Here is a 26,345-nt window from a genome sequence, read left to right on the forward strand (position 1 = left end):
AGAAAACCCTGGTTTGCCCAGGCTTCAATGGTGAATTTCCCCAAACCTTCAAAGAAGAAATAATACCAGTCCTACATAACCTCTTTCAAAAAATAGAGGGGAGGGCTTCCCTGGTGGCGCAGTGGTTAAGAGTCTGCCTGCCGTTGCAGGGGACATGGGTTCATGCCCCGGTCCGGGAAGATCCCACATGCCGCGGAGCGGCTGGGCCCGTGAGCCATGGCCGCTGAGCCTGCGCGTCCGGACTCTGTGCTCTGCAATGGGAGAGGCTACAACAGTGAGAGGCCTGCGTGCCAGGAAAAAAAAAAAAAAATAGAGGAGAAGTGAATACCATTTTACTTACTTTATCAGACTAAAATTGATACCAGTACCAGACAGAGTCACTAGGAAACTGTAGCTGGTGTCCCTGATGAAAATAAACAGGAGATTCCTTCACAAAACATTTACAATTTTAATCCAGCAGTACATAAAAGGAATGCAGGGTTGGTTGAACATTTGAAAATACGGCATAAAGGAGAAAAGTGTATGATCATCTTAATAGATGCAGAGAAAGCCTTTGACAAAATTTAATGCCCATGTATAAAAAAAAAACACAAAAAACCCCCACAAACCCTTGGCAAACTAGAAGAGAAGGGAATAGCTTCACACTGATAGGTCATACCTAAGAAGAACCTACAGCAAGATTAATAGTGAAAGACTGAATGTCTTGGACCTAAGAATGGGAACAGTCAAGGGTGCTCACTTCACTTACTGTAGGAGTAGCTCACGTGCTACGTCACATTTATATACTTGCTCTTCTATTCAGCACTACCCCAGAGGTTCTAGCCACTGAACTAAGGCAAGAGGAAGAAATACAAGGCATAAAGAATAGAGGGAGGGCTGGGGTGGTGGGCAAAATGGATGAAGGTAGTCAAAAAGTACAAACTGAGTAATATTCCATTGTATATATGTGCCACATCTTCTTTATTCATCTGTCAGTGGACACTTAGGTTGCTTCCATGTCCTGGTTATTGTAAATAGAGCTGCAATAAACATTGTGGTACATGACTCTTTTTGAATTCTGGTTTTCTCAGGGTATATGCCCAGTAGTGGGTTTGCTGGGTCATATGGTAGTTCTATTTTTAGTTTTTTAAGGAAGCTCCATACTGTTCTCCATAGTGGCTGTATCAATTTACATTCCCACCAACACTGCAGGAGGGTTCCCTTTCTCCACACCCTCTCCAGCATTTATTGTTTGTAGATTTTCTGATGATGGCCATTTTGACCAGTGTGAGATGATATCTCATTGTAGTTTTGATTTGCATTTCTCTAATAATTAGTGATGTTGAACATCTTTTCATGTGTTTGTTGGCAATCTGTATATCTTCTTTGGAGAAATGTCTATTTAGGTCTTCTGCCCATTTTTGGATTGGGTTGTTTTGTTTTTTTTGATATTGAGCTACATGAGCTGTTTGTAAATTTTGGAGTTTAATCCTTTGTCAGTTGCTTCATTTGCAAATATTTTCTCCCATTCTGAGCGTTGCCTTTTCATCTTGTTTATGGTTTCCTTTGCTGTGCAAAAGCTTTTAAGTTTCATTAGTTCACATTTGTTTATTTTTGTTTTTAACTCCATTTCTCTAGGAGGTGGGTCAAAAAGGATCTTGCTGTGATTTATGTCATAGAGTGTTCTGTCTGTGTTTTCCTCTAAGAGTTTTATAGTGTCTGGTGTTACATTTAGCCATAAAAGGAAATGAAACTGAGTTATTTGTAGTGAGGTGGATGGACCTAGAGTCTGTCATACAGAGGGAAGTAAGTCAGAAAGAGAAAAACAAATACCATATGCTAACAACTATATATGGAATCTAAAAAAAAAAAAAAGTTTCTGAAGAACCTAGGGGCAGGACAGGAATAAAGACGCAGATGTAGAGAATAGACTTGAGGACACGGGGACGGGGAAGGGTAAGCTGGGACAAAGTGAGAGAGTGGCATGGACATATATACATTACCAAATGTAAAATAAATAGTTAGTGGGAAGCAGCCACATAGCACAGGGAGATCAGCTCTGTGCTTTGTGACCACCTAGAGGGGTGGAATTGGGAGGGTGAGAGGGAGACGCAAGAGGGAGGGGATATGGGGATATATGTATCCGTATAGCTGGTTCACTTTGTTATACAGCAGAAACTAACACACAATTGTAAAGCAAATATACTCCAATAAAGATGTTAAAAAAAAAAAGAACTATTTAAAAAAAGACTAGAGAGAAGTAAAACTTTCTGTGCAGATGACATGATTGTTTATGTAGAAAATTCCAATGACTGTATTAAATAGCCTTTAGCACTAATATGTGAATTTAAACAGTTCATGAGGCTAAGGTGAACTTATAAACATCAATTGTATTTCCATGTACTAGCAACAAACAATTAGAAAATAATGAGGCAAAAACAGTACTTTTAAAAATAGCATGAAAAACATGAAATATATAGAGATAATTTTTTTTTTTTTTTTTGCGGTACGCGGGCCTCTCACTGTTGTGGCTTCTCCCGTTGCGGAGCACAGGCTCCGGATGCGCAGGCTCAGTGGCCGTGGCTCACGGGCCCAGCCTCTCTGTGGCATGTGGGATCTTCCCGGACCGGGGCACGAACCCATGTTCCCTGCATTGGCTGGTGGACTCTCAACCACTGCGCCACCAGGGAAGCCCTGTAGAGATAAATTTAATGGAATATATATAAGATCTGTAAAGAGCTAAGTAGATGGGGGCCCTGCCACCACACCATTAAAATGCAGGAATTCAACACAATCCCAGTAAAAATCCCAAATGCCAGCAGGCATTTTGTAGACATTAACAGCTGATTCTAAAATATGTATTGAAGTGCAGAGGAACTAGAATAGATAAAATAGTTCTGGACAAGACCAACAAAGCGGGTCGACTTACAAACACTACCTGATTACAAGACTGATGGTAAAGCTATGTCTATTAAGACAGTGTGGTACAGACATAAGGACAGACATGCAGACAGAGATCAGTGGAACAGAACAGGGTATCTAGAAAGAGACCCACATATATTTGGTCTGTTTAAACATACGTACCAATGTGATTCAACATTTTTTTTTAGCCTTTCTAATGGGAAATACAGTTTACATATAGAAAAGTACAGATGTATGGCTCAAGATTTAACACAGATTGATCACCTATGTAATTACTACCCAGGTCAAGAAATAAAACATTCTACATTGGATCAATATATTGTATTTATGTGGTATCCCACTACTGGGCCTATACCCTGAGAAAACCAGAATTCAAAAAGAGTCATGTACCACAATGTTCATTGCAGCTCTATTTACAATAGCCAGGACATGGAAGCAACCTAAGTGTCCATCGACAGATGAATGGATAAAGAAGATGTGGCACATATATAACAATGGAATATTACTCAGCCATAAAAAGAAATGAAATTGAGTTATTTGTAGTGAGGTTGTTGGACCTAGAGTCTGTCATACAGAGTGAAGTAAGTCAGAAAGAGAAAAACAAATACCATATGCTAACACATATATATGGAATCTAAAAATAAAAAAGGTCATGAAGAACCTAGGGGCAAGGCAGGAATAAAGACGCAGACCTACTAGAGAATGGACTTGAGGACACGGGGAAGGGGAAGGGTAACCTGGGACAAAATGAGAGAGTGGTAGTGTATGTATGGACATATATACACTACCAAATGTAAAACAGGTAGCTAGTGGGAAGCAGTCGCATAGCACAGGGAGATCAGCTCAGTGTTTTGTGACCAGCTAGAAGGGTGGAATAGGGAGGGTGGGAGGGAGGGAGACGCAAGAAGGAAGAGATATGGGGATATATGTATATGTATAACTGATTCACTTTGTTATAAGGCAGAAACTAACACACCATTGTAAAGCAATTATACTCCCATAAAAACGTTAAAAAATGGTAACTTTAAATTTTAAATTATGAGGTTTACATCAAAACCAACATTTTGCAAAGGCACTTTTAAGGCATAACAAGGGTCAGTATTGTAGGCAGTGGAAATGGTTTCTTGACACTGTAGTGCAAGTAATAGACAATCCAGAGATGTGGACTTTACTGATACAGGGGAATTACATTTCAGTTTGAGGGCATTTTACATAAAGCACAACTACAGACCTAGTCATTTTGGCATATTAAGTTATCTTTAATATTTATTCTAGAAAACAGGTGATGTTTATATCCATGATAAAAGATTTTTATAAAAGATCTACTGCCTTAATCTAGCCCCACTGATGAAATTAACTTTTATTGTATTAATAACTCAAATTACTGTTAGCATCACTCCAAAAACTTGCTGATTTAACACTCCAGAAGTTTTTACTAAGGACTGTTTTTATAAAACTGTCATTGGGACTTCCCTGGTGGTCCAGTGGCTAAGATTCTGTGCTCCCAGTGCAGGGGGTCCTGGTTTGACCTCTGGTCGGGGAACTGGATCCCGCATGCCGCAGCTAAAGATCCCGCAGGCTGCAATGAAGATCCCGCACGTGGTAACGAAGATCCCGTGTGGCGCAGCCAAATAAATATTAAAAAACCCCAAAACTATCATTGCTTCTAATTTACAATTTTGCTTAAAAGGAAGAGAGTATACAAAATTATATTGTTCCCACTGTGCCAAAAGAAAGTATTAAAAGTAAGTGGGCATCTTTATAACTGTGAGGTTCCTGAGGTCGGGATTTCCTGGTAAGTCAGTGAATCTAAGGAGATCTGCAGCGTTAGGGGTTACTTTGTTTAACGTGTAGCCTGGGTCTATTCAGGATGGCTGTACCCAATTTTGACATAAAGTTATGCATAGATATGCCCTGGAAAATAAACTGAAGAACCACAGTGTATCTTACACTTTTGTAAATGATGTTTTATGGATAAACTTTTCACTTTCTCTAAAGGCTGATATATTTCAATATTTTGAATACATCAGTGTAGGTAACCTAACCAACTATCATTATGTTTTCGTACTAAGGGATCTAGCTTTTAATAAAGTTACTGAAATGCAAAATAAATAAGTAGATAAAACATGGACAGCATCACAGAAAACTCCTCTCACACCCATTCCTTGCTGTCACAGGGAACTAATATTGGCTTGTATGGGAACCACAACCAACTTTTCCTAATGATTTTATTACCCTAGTATCAGTCCTGAAACACTGTGGTTTAATTTTACCTGCTTCTGCAACTTTGATATAAATATCCTACAGTATGCATTCTTCTGTGTCTGCTGCTTTTGCTCACGTTAAGTGAAGTTGTCGTTTGTTTTCATTTTTGTATGGTTCCCCACTGTGTGAAGACTTCATCTTTTACCTAGCTGCTCTGCTGTTTATGAATGCACCTGTTTTATTGTTGAAGTGATTTCAAATAATGCTGTTATGAACATTCTTGTACATTTCCGTTGGGTATATACCTAGGAGTAGGTATGCATGTATCCAGCTTTATGAGATATGGCAAAATGGTTTTCATAAGTGGTTCTATCAATTTACAGTTCCGTCAGCGGTATATGAGAATTCCCATTGTTCTACATTCTTGGCAGCTTTGGTACTGTCACTGTTTTATTTTTTGTATGACTTTAACCATTCTGATGGAGGTGTAATGTTATGTCACTGTGGTTTTAGTTTATTTTTCTCTGATTATTAATGTGGTTGATAACTTTTTCTTATGTTTATTTGTGTGTTCTCCTTTGAGGTATCTTGCTCATTTTTCTGTGGGTTGATTGTATTTTTCTTAGTGGCTGTAGTGTCTCTTAGTTATGGATTCAGACCCTTGGTAAATTAAGCTTTTACTTTCTTCAGGGTGTCTTCTGATGATTACTTTTAATGTAGTCTCAATTATCCATCCTTTCCTCTATAGCTTGTGTGTTGGGTGTTCTGTTTAAAAGTCTTTGCCTACTCTGCAAGCAGCAAGATATCCTCTTCTGTTATCTTCAGAAGCTTTGTTGTTTTGTCTTTTCTACTTAGATCTGTAATCATCCTGGAAAGTATGTTTGTGAGGTAGAGTTCATATTTTATTATCTGTCTGTGTGGGTGGGAGTCTGCTATGTGGCTCTCTATCCCACTGTATATTTGTGTGTCCTTGTACAAATGTCAGAGTGCTTAATTATTGTTGCATTGTAATGTCTTGATATCTGGAATAGTAGCTCTTTCCACTTTGATTTTTTAAATATTATCTTGGCCATTTTAGATACTTTTGAATATACATTTTAGAATCAGTTTATCATATCCCAATAAAACGCACTTGCACACTTCAGATGTTGATTAAAATTTCATTAAATTTAACTATCAATTTGGAGAAAAGTGAAATAACAGATTTCAAATCCACAAACATGATAAATTTGTTTATATATACCTACATCATTTTTATTTTCTCTGAAGGTTTTTTAAAATTGAGTTTTAATTGACATATAATACATTATATTAGTTTTAGGTGTACAACATAATGCTTTGATATTTGTATATATTGTGAAATGATCACCACATAAGTCTGCTTAACATCTGTCAGCATACATAGTTACAGATTTCTTTTTTTCTTGTGGTGAGAACTTTTAAGATCTGTTAACTGCAGTCACTTATTTTATAACTGGAATTTTGTACCTTTTGCTCACCTTCACCCATTTTGCCCACCCTTCACCCCCCACCTCTGGTACCTACCCATCTGTTCTCTGTATCTATGAGCTTGTTTTTTTTTTTAATTCCACATATAAGTGAGATAATATGGTATTTGTCCTTCTCTGTCTGACTTATTTCCTTAGCATAATGGTCCATCAGTGTTGTCTTAAATGGCAAGATTTTATTCTTTTTTTTTAAATGGCTGAATATTCCAGTGTATAAATAGATCACATCTTCTTAATCCATTCATCCGTTGATGGACATTTAGGTTGTTTCCATATCTTGACTGTGATAAAAAATGCTGCAGTGAATATGAGAGTACATATATCTTTTTGAATTCGTGTTTTCACTTTCTTCTAATAAATATCCAAAAGTGGAATTGCTGGATCATATGGTAGCACTATTTTTAATTTTTTTGAGGAACCTCCATACTGTTCTCCATAGTGGCTGCACCAATTTACATTCCGACCAGCAGTGTAGGAGCGTTCCCTTTTCTCCACAGACTCTCCAACACTTATCTCTTCTTTAATGTTTTTTAAAGTTTTTAATAAAAAAAAATTTTATTGGAGTATAGTTGATTTACAGTGTTGTGTTAGTATCTGCTGTACAGCGAAGTGAATCAGTTATACATACATATATCTACTCATTTTTAGATTTTTCCCATATAGGTTATTACAGAGTATTGACTAGGGTTCCCTGTTCTATACAGTAGGTCCTTATTAGTTATCTATTTTTATATATAGTAATGTGTATGTGTCAATCCTGATCTCCCAATGTATCCCTCCCCGCCTTTCCCCCTGGTAACCATAAGTTTGTTTTTTACATCTGTGTCTCTACTTCTGTTTTGTAAATGTGTCCATCAACAGAGGAATGGATAAAGGAGATGTGGTACATATATACAATGGAATATTACTGAGCCATCCATAAAAAAGAACGAAATAATGCCATTTGCAGTGACATGGATGGGCCTAGAGAGTGTCATACTGAGTGAAGTTAGTCAGACAGAGAAAGACAAATATCATACGATAACTATCACTTCTCTCTTGTTGGTCTTGATGATCACCATTCTTACAGGTGTGAGGTGCTATCTCATTGTGCTTTTGAGTTGCATTTCCCTGATGATTAGTGATGTTGAACACCTTCTCATGTACGTTTGGCCATTTGGATGTCTTCTTTGGGAAAATGTGTATTTAGCTCTTGTGCCCATTTAAAAAATTGGATTGTTTGGGTTTTTGTTGTTGTTGTTATTAATTTGTATGAGTTCTTTATAAATTTTAGATATTAACCCCTTATCTGATACATGATTTGCAAAATTTTTCTCCCATTCTGTAGGTTGCCTTTTCATTTTGTTGATTGTATCTTTTGCCCTGCAAAAGATTTTAAGTTTGATGTAGTCCCACTGGTTGAATTTTTTTCATTTTTTTGGGTGCTTTTGGTGTCATACCTATAGAATCATTGCCAAGACCAATATTGAGGAGCTTCCTCCCTATGTTTTCTTCTAGGAGTTTTATGGTTTCAGGTCTTAATGTTTAAGTCTTTGATTCATTTTTCTTTAATATCTTTATTGGAGTATAATTGCTTTACAATGTTGTGTTAGTTTCTGCTTTATAACAAAGTGAATCAACTATACATATATATCTATCCCCATATCTCCTCTGATTCATTTTTGAGTTAATTTTTCTGAGTGGCATAAGATAGGGATGCAGTTTTATCTTCTGCATGTGTTTATCCAGTTTTCCCATCACCATTTGTTGTAGAGAATATCATTTCTCTACTGCATGTTCCTAGCGTCCTTATGAAAATGTGAGTTGACTGTATATGTGGAGGTTTAATTCTGGGCTCTCTATTCGGTTCTGTTGGTCTGTGTGTCTATTTCTGTGCCAGTATCATGAAAGTATTTTTAAAAACATCTTTAACGGTTTATTTGTGTGTTTGTGGATGGAGAAAACAATTGATTTTTGTATGTTGATTTTGTATTCAGCAACCATGCAAAATTTATTATTTCTAATAGTTTATCTGTCTTTAAAAAAATTTTTATGTATACAATCATGTCATCATGAATAATGGCAGTTTTATTTCTTCCCCAATCTCCTATTTGTTTGTCTTGTTTGTTCAACAACTTCTAGACTGAATAGGAATAATTGTTAAATAGAAGGAGTGGTGACAGTGGCATTGTTTCCTCACTTCCCAGTTTACAAGGACCAAGATTTCTCCTTTTTCTCAGATAAGCAAGTTGTGTTCTATAGTCAGCTCTCCATATCTGTGGGTTCTGCATCCACAGTTGGTTGAATCCGTGGATCAAAAATATCAATACTTGGAAAAAAATTCTGGAAGGTTACAAAAAGCAAAACTTGAATTTGCTGAATGCTGGCAAATATTTACATGGCATTTAAATTGTATTTACAGCTACTTACATAGCATTTATATTGTATCAAGTATTGTAAGTAATCTAGAGATGATTTATGTATATGGGAGGATGTGCATAGGTTATATGCAAATCCTGCACTATTTTATGTAAGGGACTTGAGCATCTGCAGATTTTGGTATCTATGGGGTTCCTGGAACACAGGATGACTATTCCTAGTTTCCTGAGAGTTTCTGTCATAAATGGGCAATACCTTTTATCAAATGCTTTTCTTATTGTCTCTACTGAGAATACTTTTTTCTCCTTTATTTTATTAATATGGAATATTACATGGATTTAATTTTAAATGTTCAGCCTACCTTATTTTCCTGGAATCAACCCAGATTGTGATATATCATTCTTTTAATGTTCCAAACTGAATTCTGCTTGCTATTATTATGTTTTAGATTTTTTTCATCCATGTTCAGGAAGATGCTTGGTCTGTATTTTTCCTTTCTCATAATGTCCTTTTAGATTTTGCTACCTCTGTTTTGTTGGTCTAATAAGTTGGGGAGTGTTCTCTCTTTTTCTGTTCTTTGGAAGAATTTGTGTAAGATTGATGTTATTTCTTCCTCAAGGGTATAGGCAGAATTTGTCCTTCTAGCCACCTGAATCTGGAGTATTCCTTATGAGACAGTTTTTAAATTTTTAGTTTAATTTCAGTTATGTATGGGACGATTCACATTATTTTGTTTCCCAATTTTGGTAAGTTGCATTTTTTTTTTTTTCGGTACGTGGGCCTCTCACTGTTGTGGCCTCTCCTGTTGCGGAGCACAGGCTCTGGACGCGCGGGCTCAGCGGCCATGGCTCACGGGCCCAGCCGCTCCGCGGCATGTGGGATCTTCCCAGACTGGGGCATGAACCCTTGTCCCCTGCATCAGCAGGCGGACTCTCAACCACTGCGCCACCAGGGAAGCCCTGGTAAGTTGCATTTTTTAAAAGAATTTATTCGTTTCATCTAATATTTTTAAATGTTTGGTATAAAGTTCTTTTAATATTTACTTAACAGTTTTTACTATCTGTAGGAATGCGGGGTTTTTTTTCATTTCTAACATTGGTTAATTGTATTTTTCCTTGATAATACTTGTCAGAGGTTTTCAATTTTATTAGACTTTTTGGAGCACTTCTTTTGGGGTTATTTTATTAGTACTTTTATCTATTTCCTTCCTTCTGTCTTTGGACTATATTGCTGGGAGTTTTTCCCTTCTAAATTCTTGAGATGGATATTTAACTTACTGATTTTTCAACCTTTTGTCTTTTTTTTTTTTTTAAATTATTTATTTATTTTTGGCTGCTTTGGGTCTTCATTGCTGTGTGTAGGCTTTCTCGAGTTGTGGTGAGTGGGGGCTACTCTTCATTGCGGTGGGTGGGCTGCTCATTGTAGTGACTTCTCTTTGTTGTGGAGCACAGGCTCTAGGCGCATGGGCTTCAGTAGCTGTGGCTCGCGGGCTCTAGAGCGCGGGCTCAGTAGTTGTGGTGCACAGGCTTAGCTGCTCTGTGGCATGTGGGATCTTCCCAGACCAGGGCTTGAACCCACGTCCCCTGCATTTTTCTTTTAATTTTTGTACTTGCTTTAAGTGGTTGATCCTCAGTTCTTACTATATATTTGCCTCTCCTAGTTAGAGTTTCCCTTTCCTATAGATTCTTCCTTCTTTTCTACTTAGATAAGACACTATCGTTTTTTTTTTAGAGTAGGTTTAATATTGATGAACTCTTAGTTTTTGCTTGTCTGAGTAATTCTTTCTCTCTCCTTCATGATAATCTTGCTAGGTAGAGTATCCTAGTTTCCAGGTTTTTCCCTTTTAGCACTTTAAATGCATTATGCCACTCCCTTCTGGCCTGCAACATTTCTGCAGAGAAATCAGCTGATAGTCTTATGGGGTTCCCTTGTATGTGTTTCTGTTTTTCTTTTGTTGCCTTTAGAATTCTCTCTTTAATTTTTGCTGTTTTAATTATGATATGTCTTATTGTGAGTCTGTTTGGGTTCATTGTGTTTGGGACCCTCTGTGCTTCCTGTACCTGGACATCTGTTTCCTTGTTCAAATTTGGGAAGTTTTCAGCATAATTTCCTCAAATACATTTTTTAATCTCCTTTTCTCTCTTTCCTCCTTCTGGAACCCATATAATGTGAATATTGGTATTCTTATTGTTATCCCAGAAATCTCTTAAACTGTTTTCATTTTTTAAAATTTGCTTTTCTGATTGTTGTTCTGATTATGTGATTTCCATTATTTTATCTTCCAGATAACTTATGCATTCTGCTGTATCACCTAGTCTGCCTTTCATTCCTTCTAGTTTTTTTTTTTTTTTTTAATTTCACCTGTTGAATTCTTTATTTCTGATTGGGTCTCTTTGATGTTTTCTAGCTCCTTGTTAAAGTTTTCATCGTGTTGATCTATTCTTTTCCCTAATTCAGTTAACATTTGTATTACCAATGCTTTGAATATTTTACCTGGTAAATTGTTTATTTCTGCTTCATTATTTATTTTTTCAGGGGTTTCTCTTGCTCATTCAGTTGAGAGCAGTTCCTCTGCCTTTTCATTTTGCTTAACTTTCTCTGCCTCTATGAATTTAGGTAAAACAGTTACCTGTTGTCATCTTAAAGGGATGTTCCCATGTGGGAATATCCCTGTACAGACTCCGTGTGCCCCATGCCTTTGGAGGGAGGGCTGGATTTGACATGGATGCAAGCCAGGTCTTTCCTCAGAGTGTGCTGGCAGCTATTACCTTGGTGTAGGGGGTGGGGCTGGAAATGGAGGTGCAAGAGCTGAAGCCGGGTGTATGCCGGGACTTCCTCTCTGCTCAGTGGCCGTCACCACCCTATTGGGTGCAGGGTCTGATTCCACGTGGCCAGAGCAGACCCCCTGAATGTTGGCCCCGAGCTGGCTGTTTCCTTTAAGTCTGTGCTTTTCCCTCTCCCAGCGCCAGGACCCTCGCCCCAGAGCGGGGTGTGCTGAAGCAAGTGGGGCCCGTGCAGGCCTTTGGCTCCTAGCTGTTTGCAATGTGCTGCCTGTGCAGGCACCTGTATTTGTGTGCCCACTCCGCTCAGACGCTGCCTTGGGAGCAAGTCCCCTTTCCCCTCACAGCCGATCCCCGCCCCCAGCCTCTGCCGCCCCAACAGTGGTGCAGAGCCACGTCGCAGGGCGGCTGGGCTAGTGTGCACTCTCAGAGGGTATTAGGGGGCAAGGTGTGATGAAGCGGCCGCCATCAGAATCTGGGCTGCTTCTGAGCCTCTGCTTGAGTAGGTTGCAACAGTGGTCACTGCTGCCCCACCCGGACTCTGTCCTGGGACCGGGGTCCCTCTATGTCCCATGTTAGCATCCTTTCCACAGTCACGTCCACCTCAGATCCAGTCCTACAGTGTTACGTGGATTGAGCGGGGCTGGAGTGTTCCTTCAGCTGGGGCTGGGGAGCTCGGCAGGATGGTCAAGGGAAAACCAGCAGCCTCTAGACAGACCTCTCTGCCTTGGGGGCACACTTCCAGGGCTCGTGTTCCTCACAAGTGGAGTCCAGGCTTCCCTCAGCCCTCCTGTTATCGTCTTGGCCATCCTCCAACCAGCCAGGGGGGCTCACCTTCCCCGCATCAGACACCAGGACTGGGGCCCCCAATCTGTGGCTTAAGCTGCTCACCCCCAGGGAGGATTTCTGCTCATATAATCTCCCTTCTCCTGAGTCCCCTCCCAGGCACAGGTCCCAACACAATTGCTCTCCTTCCCTTCCTATATGATGGCATGTGTATCTTTTTTACAGCCTTGGCTGTACAGCAGTCCTTCTGCCAGTTTCCAGTTAGTTTTCAGTGAGATTTGTTGCACGTGTAGATGTGTCTTTGATGTGCTCATCAGGAGAGGTGAGCTCCACATCCTCTTTCTCTGCTACCGTGACTGATCCCCTGTTACAGCATTTTAAAAAGACTGTTCTAGAATCTTATAGCTTCCAATGATACTGACTCCTTAACAAAAATTGTCCATTTACTGCTTTTTGTCATTAATCTATTTTTTTTGTGACTGCTTTAAAATATTTATTTTTACTGTTTTATCCAAAAGTTTTGCTATATTCACCTATGTGTGGTTGTCTTACATTTATTCTCTTAGGCTTCATAGGGTTTCTTAAATCAGTGACTTGAATGCCTTCTCTCATTTTATATTCATTTTGAAAAATATTTATTTATTTATTTAATTTTGGCTGCGTTGGGTCTTTGTTGCTGTGTGCAGGGTTTCTCTACTTGTGGCGAGCGGGGGCTACTCTTCATCGCAGTGTGCAGGCTTCTCATTGCAATGGCTTCTCTTGTTGTGGAGCACGGGCTCTAGGCACGTGGGCTTCAGTAGTTGCAGCATGCAGGCTCGGTAGTTGTGGCTCACAGGCTCTAGAGCACAGGCTCCGTAGTTGAGGCACACGGGCTTAGTTGCTCCACCGCATATGGGATCTTCCTGACCAGGGCTTGATCCCGTGTCCCCTGCATTGTCAGGTGGATTCTTAACCACTGAGCCACCAGGGAAGTCCTCTTCTCTCATTTTACAATGTCATCAGCCAGAACCTCTCTTCAAATGATGCTTCAATGTTATTCTTTCTCTGTTTTCCATTTTTTCTGTCAGTCTATTTACACATACGTTACAGTTTTTCACTGTGTCCTTTGTCTCTTATTCTCTCTGCAGTATCAGCCATACTCTTGACTCTGTTACATTCTAGATCATTTCTTTTGGTGTCTCTTCAAATGCACTAATTCTCTATTCAACTGTTTCTAATTTATCATCAAATACATCTGTTGTATAGTTTAATTTTGGTTATTTTATTTATCAGTTCTAGAATTTCTGTTTTTTATTGTTTACAGTTTTGTATTGAAATTCTGCATTTTGTCTTTTATCTTCTTGAGACTCAACATAATCATTTAACAATATGTGTCTGATAATATCTGATGCACTTGTGTGTCTTTTTCTGTTGTCTATTTTTCTATTGATTTTCTTTTATTTTTGATTTGTACCTCCATGTTTATAGTTTTGTTTTTTTTTTTCGGTACGCGGGCCTCTCACTGTTGTGGCCTCTCCCGTTGCGGAGCACAGGCTCTGGACGCGCAGGCTCAGCGGCCATGGCTCACGGGCCCAGCCGCTCCATGGCATGTGGGATCTTCCCGGACCGGGGCACGAACCTGTGTCCCCTGCATCGGCAGGCGGACTCCCAACCACTGCACCACCAGGGAAGCCCATATAGTTATTTTTTATTTTATGCTGTGCAGATACCTAGATTGACATTATCTTTTTTGAGATAGGATTTGTGTTTGATTTTGCCAGGGACCTGGGACACTAGCCCTCCAGGATCACCTGGAGTTACATTCAGGGATTTAGAAAATTTAAAGTTGAATTTCAGCCCTGAGAGGACTGTCTCCTTCTAGTTTACCTTTATTCCTAGTGTGATGGTGTTTTGGATCCTAACCTAAAGCAAGAGTGTCACTAGGAGCAACCCCTGCAGAGACACTAACTTCCAATCCTTTCCCTGATAACCTGCAGTCAAATTCTCACAGAAACCCTCAGGGAGTGTCTGCTCCCTGGGTGCTTGTCCTCCCCTGGATTCTTGCTTTTCAATTCTTCCTTAATTTAATACTCCCCTCCCCTTTATTTACATTTACATTTATTCTACTGAAAGGTATATAAATATGTGTATGGGTGTGTGTGTGCGTGTGCACACACACCACAAAATGTCATTTTTTAAGTCTCCAGCAGAAGGGCTGGTTCTAATGACTTCTTCTGTCATTACACTGGTTATTATTTTTATAATGCACATACAATTTATAGCCAATTGCTTTCTCGTGTCAACATACGTCATGAAGAAAATGTTACAGAGCATTTGATGGGATAGGATTTTAACAACTCTTGCTTACTCTTACATACCATAATTTTCAATTCATAGTGCTACTTTTGGAAATTCTGCTTTTCTCTCTTTTTTAAACATAAATAACACTGAAATAAATATATTCTATTATATGAATATTTTTTATACATTACTGATTTATTTTCCCCTTAGGGAAAACTTCTATAATTAGAATTGCTGGTTCCAAAGGGATCAGTATTTTAATTTCTTAAAAATTAATGAATTTTTAATTGAAGTATAGTTGATTTACAGTGTTGTGTTAATTTCTAGTATACAGCAAAGTGTTTTATGTACACACATGTATATATTCTTCTTAAGATTCTTTTACATTACAGGTTATTACAGAATATTGAATTTGGTTCCCTGTGCTATACAGTATGTTCTTGTTGGTTATCTATTTTATATATAGTAGTGTGTATTACAGTAGTGTGTATCTGTTAACCCCAAAATTTAATTTATCCCTACCCCCGTGTAGGAACCATAAGTCAGCCTTCTATGTCTGTGAGTCATTTCTGTTTTGTAAATAAGTTCATTTTTATCATTTTTTTAGATTCCATATAAAAGTGACATCATATGATATTTGTCTTTCTCTTTCTGACTTACTTCACTTAGTATGATAATCTGTAGGTTCATTGATGTTGCTGCAAACAGCATTATTTCATTCCTTTTTATAGCTGAATAATATTCCATTGTATATATTACCACATCTTCTTTATCCATTCATCTGTTGATGGACACTTAGGTTGCTTCCATTTCTTTGCTTTTGTAAATAGTGCTGCTCTGAACATAGGGGTGCATGTATCTTTTTGAATTAGAGTTTTCTCTGGATATATGCTCAGGAGTGGGATTGCAGGATCATATGATAATTCTGTTTGTAGTTTTTTAAGGAACCTCCATACTGTTCTCCAAAGTGGCTGCACAACTTACATTTCCATCAAGAGTGCAGGAGGTTTCCCTTTTCTCCACACCTTCTCCAGCATTTGTTATTTGCAGACTTTCTGATGATGGCCATTCTGACTGGTGTGAGGTGGTACCTCATTGTAGTTTTGATTTGCATTTCTCTAATGATTAGTGATGTGGAGCATCTTTTCATGTGCCCATTGGCCATCTGTATGTCTTCTTTGGAGAAATGTCTATTTAGGTCTTCTGCCCATTTTTTATTTTTATTTTTCCCATTTTTTGATTGGGTTATTTTTTGTTGTTTTTGAGTTGTATGAGCTATTTGTATATTTTGGAAATTAAGCCCTTGTCAGTCGTATTGTTTGCAAATATTTTCTCCCAGTTCGTAAGTTGTCTTTTCACTTTGTTTATGGTTTCCTTTGCTGTGCAAAAGCTTTTAAGTTTAATTAGGTTCCATTTGTTTATTTTTGCTTTTATTTCTATTGCCTTAGAGACTGACCTAAGAAAAAATTGGTACGTTTTGTGTCTGGAAATGTTTTCCCTTATGTTCTCTTGTAGGAGTTTTATGGTGTCATGTCATATATTTAAGTCTTTAAGCCACTTTTAGTTTATTTTTGTGTATGGTGAGAGGGAGTGTTCTAACTTTATCAGTTTACATGCAGCTGTCCAGCTTTCCCAACGCCACTTGCTGAAGAGACTGTCTTTTCTCCATTGTATATTCTTTCCTCCTTTGGCGAGGATTAGTTGACCATAGGTGTGTGGGTTTATTTCTGAACTCCCTCTTCTGTTCCACTGACCTATATGCCTGTTTTTGTTCCAATACCACGCTGTTTTGATTGCTGTAGATTATAATATTGTCTGAAGTCTGGGAGGTTTCTTCCTCTAGCTTTGTTCTTTTTCTTCAGGATTGCTTTGGCAATTTTGGGTCTTTTGTGGTTCCATATAAAGTTTAGGATTATTTTTTCTAGTTCTTTGGAAAATGTCATGAGTAATTTGACAGGGATTGCATTAAATCTGTAGATTGCTTTGGGTAGTATGGCCATTTTAACAATATTAATTTTTCCAATCCAAGAGCACAGGATAACTTTCCATTCTTTGAATCATCTTTACTTTCCTTTATCAACATTTTACATTTCTCAGGGTATGTCTTTCACCTCCTTGGTTAAATTTATTCCTAAGTATTTTATTTTATTTTTCATTTTTGATGTGATTTTAAAGGGGATTTTCTTTTTACTTTCTCTTTCTGATATTTAATTGTTAGTGTAAAGAAATGCTACAGCTTTCTGTAGATTGATTGTATATCCTGTCACCCTGCTGAATTCCTTTATCAGTTCTATTTTTTTTTTTTTTTTGGCGGTACGTGGGCCTCTCACTGTTGTGGCCTCTCCCGTTGCGGAGCACAGGCTCCAGACGTGCAGGCTCAGCAGCCATTGCTCATGGGCCTAGCCACTCCGTGGCATGTGGGATCTTCCTGGACTGGGGCACGAACCCATGTCCCCTGCATCGGCAGGCAGACTCTCAACCACTGCGCCACCAGGGAAGTCCGTTCTAGTATTTTTTGTATGGAGTCTTAATGGTTTTCTATATGTAGTATAATGTCATCTGCATATAATGACAGCTTTACCTCTTCCTTTCCAATTTGGATACCTTTTATATCTTTTTCTTGCCTGACTGCTGTGGCTAGGACTTCCAATACAACATTGAATAGAAGTAGTGAGAGTGGGCTTACTTGCCTTGTTCCAAATTTCAGCAGGAAGACTTACAGCTTTTTCACTGTTGAGTATTATATTGGCTGTGGGTTTGTCATAAATGGCTTTTATTATGTTGACATATGTTCCCTCTATACCCACTTTGGGAAAAATTTTATCATGAATGGAAGTTGAATTGCATCAATATTTAAATTCTTTTGCTACTCAATTCCAGTTCAGAAAATTTGCACAAATTTGCAGTCTCAATGGTAGTAATGTCAGTGCTTATTTTCAACATAGTTAAGAAAACACCCCTTTATATTATCCTGAAATATTTTCAGAGACCTCAGCTCATCTTTAAATTTAGTCTTCTTGGTGTTACTCTAATTATTCATTTTTTTAAACATCTTTATTGGAGTATAATTGCTTTACAGTGGTGTGTTTCTGCTTTATAACAAAGTGAATCAGCTATACATATACATATGTTCCCATATCTCCTCCCTCTGTGTCTCCCTCCCACACTCCCTATCCCACCCCTCTAGGTGGTCACAAAGCACCGAGCTAATCTCCCTGTGGCTGCTTCCCCCTAGCTATCTATTTTACATTTGGTGGTATATATAAGTGCATGCCACTCTCTTACTTTGTCCCAGCTTACCCTTCCCCCTCCCTATGTCCTCAGTTCCATTCTCTAAGTCTGTGTCTTTACTCCTGTCCTGCCCCTAGGTTCTTCAGAACTTTTTCTTTTTTTAAGATTCGCTGTATATGTGTTAGCATACGGTAAGTATGTGTTACTTATGTATTACTTATGCTAACACACATATATGTGTTAGCATATGGTAAGTCTTTCTGACTTACTTCACTCTGTATGACAGTCTCTAGGTCCAACAACCTCACTACAAATAACTCAATTTCGTTCCTTTCTATGGCTGAGTAATACTCCATTGTATATATGTGCCACATCTTCTTTATCCATTCATCTGTCGATGGACACTTAGGTTGCTTCCATGTCCTGGCTATTGTAAATAGAGCTGCAATGAACATTGTGGTACATGACTCTTTTTGAATTCTGGTTTTCTCAGGGTATATGCCGAGTAGTGGGATTGCTGGGTCATATGGTAGTTCTGTTTTTAGTTTTTTAAGGAACCTCCATACTGTTCTCCATAGTGGCTGTATCAGTTTACATTGCCACCAACAGTGCAAGAGAGTTACCTTTTCTCCACACTCTCTCCAGCATTTATTGTTTGTAGATTTTTTGATGATGGCCATTCTGACTGGTATGAGGTGATACCTCACTGTAGTTTCGCTTTGCATTTCTCTAATGATTAGTGCTGTTGAGCATTCTTTCATGTGTTTGTTGGCCATCTGTATGTCTTCTTTGGAGAAATGTCTATTTAGGTCTTCTTTCCATTTTTGGATTGAGTTGTTTGTTTTTTTGATATTAAGCTGCATGAGCTGCTTGTAAATTTTGGAGATTAACCCTTTGTCAGTTGCTTCATTTGCAAATACTTTCTCCCATTCTGAGCGTTGCCTTTTCATCTTGATTATGGTTTCCTTTGCTGTGCAAAAGCTTTTAAGTTTCATTAGTTCCCATTTGTTTATTTTTGTTTTTATTTCCATTTCTCTAGGAGGTGGGTCAAAAAGGATCTTGCTGTGATTTATGTCATAGAGTGTTCTGTCTATGTTTTCCTCTAAGAGTTTTATAGTGTCTGACCTTACGTTTAGGTCTGTATTCCATTTTGAGTTTATTTGTGTGTATGGTGTTAGGGAGTGTTCTAATTTCATTCTTTTCCATGTAGCTGTCCAGTGTTCCCAGCCCCACTTATTGAAGAGGCTGTCTTTTCTCCATTGTATATTCTTGTCTCCTTTATCAAAAATAAGTTGACCATATGTATGTGTGGTTTTATCTCTGGGCTTTCTATCCCGTTCCATTGATCTATACTTCTGCTTTTGTGCCAGTACCATACTGCCTTGATTACTGTAGCTTTGTAGTATGATCTGAAGTCTGGGCTCCTGATTCCTCCAGCTCCAGATATCAAAAGAAATCTGGAGTAGCAATTCTCATATCAGACAAAATAGAATTTAAAATAAAGGCTATTACAAGAGACAAAGAAGGACGCTACATAATGATCAAGGGGTCAATCCAAGAACAAGTAACAATTGTAAATATTTATGCACGCAACATATGAGCACCCCAATACATAAGGCAAATGCTTACAGCCATAAAATGGGAAATTGATAGTAACCCAATCATAGTAAGGGACTTTAACACCTCACTTTCACCAATGGACAGATCATCCAAAATGAAAATAAATAAGGAAACACAAGCTTTAAATGATAACTTAAACAAGATGGACTTAATTGATATTTATAGGACATTCCATCCAAAAACAACAGAATACACTTTCTTCTCAAGTGCTTATGGAACATTCTCCAGGATAGATCATATCTTGGGTCACAAATCAAGCCTTGGTAATTATTCATTTTTATTTGTCATTTTTATGTACTCAGTTGACCCTTGAATAATGTAGGAGATAATCTCGCTGTACTTTGTAGTTGGCCCCATATCTGTGGTTCCTGTCCATCCGCAGATTCAATCAGACATAGACCGTGGAGCATGGCAGTATTTATAACCCCATGTAAGTGCACCCTCTCAATTCAAACCCACATTGTTCAAGGGTCAGTGTCCTCTTCCAGGGTGGTAATTTCTTATTTAATTATGAACCAGGGGTGCTTTGGGAAGTCACATTCACATGTTCTGTCAAGAGCTGATTAAATGGCTACAGTATAATATTAACTGTCATGATTGTGGCAAAAATGTAAATTATCAGTTTGAAAATGATGCAGTAGTTAAAAAAGTCTACACTATGTTATTATGAAATCATGTGCAGTATGATTACAGCTGTAGAATATATTAAAAGAAGGATTAGAAAATATACCCCCAGTGGATGCTGTTGTGTATAGTAGTGATTATTTATTGTTTTTTATTTCCCCTATTTCAAAGTGACTCTATATAGTTGTGCTGTTGTTTTTTAATGATTAAATGATCAACGCAAACCAAAATATCGTGAGTACAGTTCAGTCTACTCTCAGTGTTTATCCTTCCAGTCATAAAAAGTTCAAGTGAGTTAAAGTAGGTAAATGGATTTTCCATCATTTCCCTAATATCAATAATGTGTTCATCGCCACCTTATTCCAAATAGTATTTACAATGATTAGTAAGAAAAGTAAGATATGGTAAAATAGTAAAATTCAGCCATGAGTGCACAAAAGAATAAAAAAGACAAAACTAAGCTGCGCAGGGAACATAAATGGAGGTAGGAATGAGGCTAATCAGAAGCATACATTCTGGAATTGGAAAACACGTGACATGCGGCCCATTTACCTATTTCAGATTTTCCAATAGCCAGAACAAAAAGCACATCACGTCCATGGCATTAACAAAGCACAAATAAACTCAATACCATCCAGGTATTTAATTCCTCAAATGAAGCTGTAAAGTTCCAAGATGAGACCTTTGATCCTCAGAACCCTTCTCCAGAGAGTGCTGTGGAAGGGGATGGACACACCCTCCGTGTACTCCCTGAGGGCCTGCTGTATTGTTCTTAGTGGTCACGCCCAGGCTCAGCTGGCTGGAGAAGTTCTTGAGGCCAGTGTGACCAGGTGCAGGCTGAGAGCCGTCTGCTGGCCTGACACAGATTTTCTCTGTACTCCAGGGATGGATAGCGTGCATGTAAAGAAATGGTCACGTGCCGTACTTCGTGGCAATTTTTTACTTTTGTTGCTCTCAGTCAAACTTTCGAAGTTTGTTAGGAGAGTGCACTTGCTGGGATGTCTGGGATACACGGACTGTATTTACCACTCAAATAGAGACCCTTTGGCCTTGAAAGACAGACAGTGGAGCTGAGGCAGTGCTGAGAGCTGAGGAGGTGAAGAGCCCAGACTAGGATTGTTCCCACATGCAGGGCAGCCCATGGCCACGTGCTTACACGTCCTAGGAGTGTCATAGGAAGGACAGCCACGCCTCTCAGGGAGTTATCTAGATCCTCCCCCATGCACAGACCGAAGGCATGGTTAACAGAAACGTTACCAAATATTATCGAAAGGTGACAACCAAACCCTCATCTTGACTACAGCAGTTTCAACAAAGCACTCTTAGAATGCCTCACTTCAGTTGTTACAATTTTCTAGTGGGCCCTCTAAAATAAACTATTTGTGAATTGCAGCTCTGAGTTATTTGGGGGGTTATTATATATAGGCCAGTTAAAAGATGGGGAAATATCTGCTAAAAGAAACTGTTTTCTTTTTTGGGATCACTAGCTTGTGGCCTGTTTATGCCACTTTCAGATTGTGATTTTAAATCTTCTGATCTGCCTAAGGTTGAAAGCATGTATTTGTTTTCTTTAATAGGAATAAATGATCCAGTTCAACAAAAATCAAAACAGACTTTAAGAATTTAAGGCAGTGGAGTAGTGTCAGGGAAAAGTGTTCCTGTTTTAACTCATATAAAACTATGGTGTAATTTGTTAAAAGACAATTTTATTGATCTTGACCCTTCCAATTCCTTAATACTCATTGTGTGTCTGTTATGTATACAGAATAAAACCGGCGGAAAACAAGGGGTATAGGATGTGGTTGGTGACTGGTGGCAGGAAGCTTGCATATTCTACTTGGGAAAATAACACTTACATGTCTGAAATATTAAACAGAAATACAACAGAGAAAAAGACATGCGTGGATGGTTGAGGAAATGCCACAAGGCAGTTGTTAATTGAATTTAAAGCTTAGTGACAATCAGCACAGATGCCAAGGGCACTTTGCAGACTACAGTTTGTTCACCTAGCTTCTCAGAATAAAGCAAAGATTTCGTGCTGATTCAACAACCACATGGTGTGGTGTACATTTGATGACAATATTTAATTCCTCTAAAAGGACTTTTCAAAATACGGGAAATGTGTGATTATTCTAATGAAACATAGATTAAAAAAATCAAAACAAGTAGTAGTCGTGGTGCTTATACTTGAATCACACCATGTGGTTTTCATAGCTCTTTCCACATAGTGTTTGCACCCGCCTCACTCCAGTCCTGCGAAAAAGACAAGAGCAGGCAGTTTTCCTGAATTACTGGTGAGAACACTGAGGCCTCATAAAGTTATGAGATTTGTCTGGGGTACAGCACTGATTATATCCTAGGAGTTTTATCTGCTCCATATGTTTCTTTATATGGTGTAGTTGTGAATAGGTTTAGATATAATGGATCACTTGATACCTTTGTTTTCCATTTGATGCACACAAAGTACCCCTCTGGTACCTTGTTAATAAGCAAATAAAAAAAATGAGATCCCCAGCTCCAGCTGCTGCTCATGTTGACAAACCATCTCTTTCGTTTTTTCCTTTTATTTGACAAATTCGTTAATTCAGTAAACACTAAGCGGATTTTATGGAGTCGTCTTAATAGTCTCAAGTGCTTGGGGAGATTGACAGGACTTGTGTACACACCTCATGTGCTGAAGGAGTTCAGGAAGCTGAGAGGTGACGAGCTACACTCAAAACCGTGTTCGGTCACCGATCCGGATCACGTGCTGGTAGCTGTCAACATAAGGGGTGGCCGGCGTCCTGTCGGCGCTGTGACTTGGGAGTGGGGAGGGGACACCCCAGCTAGACTTAATCATCGGTTAGATTCCACGGGTGGGGAGGCTAAGTGGGACCTTCTAGTGGAGTGGAGCTTGATTTAGGAAACTCGGGGAGATGAATCTGGGAGGATGAATGGGAGGAATATAGAAAAACTTGAACGACAGGTCAAAGAGTTGACATCTGATGCTGTAGATGTTAAAGAGCCATGCAAGAGCTTTGTGGTTGCTTCTTCTCTGCTCGTGGAGCCACACGATGAAGGAGAGGTTTTGTCATCACAGAGCTGTAATGTATTCCAGTCCTGGGGTGGGGCTGAAAGACTGCAGGACTGGCCGGGCTGTTCTGCCTTTTGCAGAGTGCTTGTAGCAAACTTCGTTTTTCAGTGAGTGATGAAATCCTGAGGGCAACCTTTTGTCCCCCTAGCTGCTGATGCTGCCTCTTTTATATGAAGCAGATGAAGTCCGAGGCTGAATGGGTTTACTAGTAGGATGGTGACGCTAGGTCAGAGTTCCCCTTTTAGGGAACATACATCTCGTTCCCCTGGCAGCGAGTGCTTGACTGCTCCTTACGTGCAGGCTTCACGTGATGCGGACATGAGGACTGTAGGATTCTGTGGTTGCCGACAGCCTGGGTGTTGCTTCCTAGACCAGCGCTGGATGCAACACTGTCAGGGCATCGAGCCTTGACCTCGCCCCTTGCCCATGTCTTACCTTGTTCTTGTAAGAATGAGGACATTGTCTGATGTTTTTGCTGGTCCATATTCATTGAATTCCTTTATTTTACCAACGAGAGCTCATTTCTAATATCATGCTAATTAAACCACTCATTTTGCCAATGAAAAGCTACTTTTTTTTTTTACTAAAGTGTTGTTGATTTGCAGTGTTGTGCCCATCTCTGCTGTACAGCAAAGTGAGTCAGTTATACACATATAGACTTTTTTTTTATATTAGTTTCCATTATGGTTTATCACAGGATATTCAGTATAGTTCCCTGTGCTATACAGTAGGACCTTGTTGTTTATCCATTCTAAATGTAATAGTTTGCATCGACCAGCCCCAAACTCCCAATCCCTCCCTCCCCCACTCCCCTCCCCCTTGGCAACCACAAGTGTGTTCTCTTTGTCTATGAGTCTGTTTCTGTTTCTTAGATAAGTTCATTTAGATTTAGATTCCACATATAAGTGATATATGATATTTGTCTTCCTCTTTCTGACTTACTTCACTTAGTATGATAATCTCTAGGTCCGTCCATGTTGCTGCAAATGGCATTATTTCATTGCTTTTTATGGCTAAGTAATACTCCATTGTATATATGTACCACATCTTCTTTATCCATTCATCCGTTGATGGACATTTAGGTTGTTTCCATGTTTTGGCTATTGTCAACAGTGCTGGAAAAGCTACTTTTAATATTCTGTAGGCCAAATAGCCAAGCCTCTGATGTCAATCAAGATATGAATACTTGAAAGATGTGACTGGCTGAAATGCTGGCCAGGTCTGCATTGGGACCCTTCCGATTCAATACCACTGACCCAGGAATCTGAGTTCTCAGATTCTAAGGCCAGTGACTGTCCCTAAAGGTGAAGTTTAAACTAAATGATCTATACATTGTATTTTACTGTTGACACTGAAGACTATTTTATGAAGTTCTTAAATTAACTTGTTAAACAAATTACAGAAATATCAGTGCCTCTCCATCCGTTCACTCAAGTTCACAATTTCAGCGTGGTGGTTACAGCATGTTTTTTGTTATTCTCTCTGCTTTACTTTTTACGTTGATCAAAAGGTTTAGGGAAATATACCTGTAAGGAAGGAAGATGTCACGAAGAGAACCCAGGGCTTGTGTACATTGCGAGCCTGTGTCCTGAAGAAGCTGTCACCCTGAAATCCTAGCGGGCAGTTTCCCAAGTTGTTCACAGGCCTTGGTGTGGCGTCTTTTGTGAGGTTCCCACTTGGCTTCCTGGCACGAGGTGTAGTTACGAGCCTGCTTCTCATTCTGCCTGGATTCTGTTGGTCTGCAGCTGGGAAGAGCTTTCCTTGCCAGATCCCTGCCCAGTTCTTTTTTTCTTGGCAGGTTCATTTACTTTTTTTTTTTTCATAGTTTGTCTCCCAAACAGTCCCCAACCTGGACGCACGATAATCAGTTTCCTGGGCTTCCTGCTCTTGAAGGTGATAAAGCTATTATGGTCCTTCATGCCCAGCGCTGCCTGTTCTCTGACTTTACCACAAGTGTTTAAACAGATTTCAAAGGGACATCGTATTCCAGTGCATTGAAGATGCCTCATCAGGGGGCTTTGTGATTGAGTGGATTTTCTGACCTTGTAATTCCCTGTAGGCCCACATGGCCTCCTACCCCCAAAGACAGAGACTTAAATCTTACCATAGAATAGAATTTGAAACACGTATGGTTATGAAAATGAAAAGTTCGTTTGAAGGATTGTTTATGTGATGAATCTACACTGACTTGTATAAAATGCTGTTTAATGTTTTATGGATGTTTGCGTGTATATATATGCACACCACACGTATGTTTATGATAGAAATGATGTTGCAAATATCAATCAAGAAGACTCCATTTTTTTCATGATTGAATTAAAATAGCTTTTTTTTTTTTTTTTTTGAAATATAGCAAGATCAACTTTACACCTGGGCTGCAGTTAGTCAACCTACACACTCACTGGATTATATTGAAGGGCAGTTTCCCAGGAGAGTCCCAGCTACTTGGCCACCGTCTAAACCTCCTGACGAAAAACACAGGCCCAAGGATGCTGACACAGGTAGGCCCCCGGGAAGAGTGAATATTCTGAAAGTAACATCGAATAACTGTGCAGCACCTACTGGGTATTGAGTCTGGGTTTCTCTTCCAAGTATTTCTTAGATTATACTCTGCATATAACTCAAGCTAAATCACCGGGAAGCTTGTTAAATTGAAAATTCTTATGCCCCATCTTCAAGGCTGCTGAGTTCTGGGGAACGGGACACTGGGTTGTCCAGTTACTACAGTGTATATAAAGTCCGAGAACCACTGCTTCGGGGTCCAGCTGTGGCCACCACCCGGGGGGAAGCTGCACACTCCGCATGGGCTGAGAGCTCGGAAAGGAACTTTCTGCCTACTGGCTTCAAGGGTGGTGGCCACCATACCTCTTTCCCCTGTCTCTTCCCTTACTGCTTTCTTTGAACTTTTCTTTGGTTTTTTCTTTGCCTTCAGAGATAACTGACAGAGGCAAAATAGAGAAACATGTTTTACTAAATCTA

The 26,345-nt window shown here is 39.1% G+C and overlaps 1 protein-coding gene across 1 annotated transcript in view; it reads left to right on the forward strand.

The window, feature by feature from the left end:
• Window positions 1–26,345, forward strand: part of FMN2 (formin 2) — a gene marked incomplete at both ends in the record, with an annotated part of 267,482 nt that overhangs the window by 29,979 nt on the left and 211,158 nt on the right. Inside the window, one exon of the mRNA XM_079711279.1 lies at window positions 25,720–25,867. Coding sequence (XP_079567405.1) covers window positions 25,720–25,867 — 148 coding nt within the window. The remainder of the gene's footprint in view (window positions 1–25,719; window positions 25,868–26,345) is intronic.

The sequence above is a fragment of the Hyperoodon ampullatus genome (genome assembly GCF_949752795.1).
Source record: "Hyperoodon ampullatus genome assembly, chromosome: 1".
Classification (NCBI taxonomy): domain Eukaryota; kingdom Metazoa; phylum Chordata; class Mammalia; order Artiodactyla; family Ziphiidae; genus Hyperoodon; species Hyperoodon ampullatus.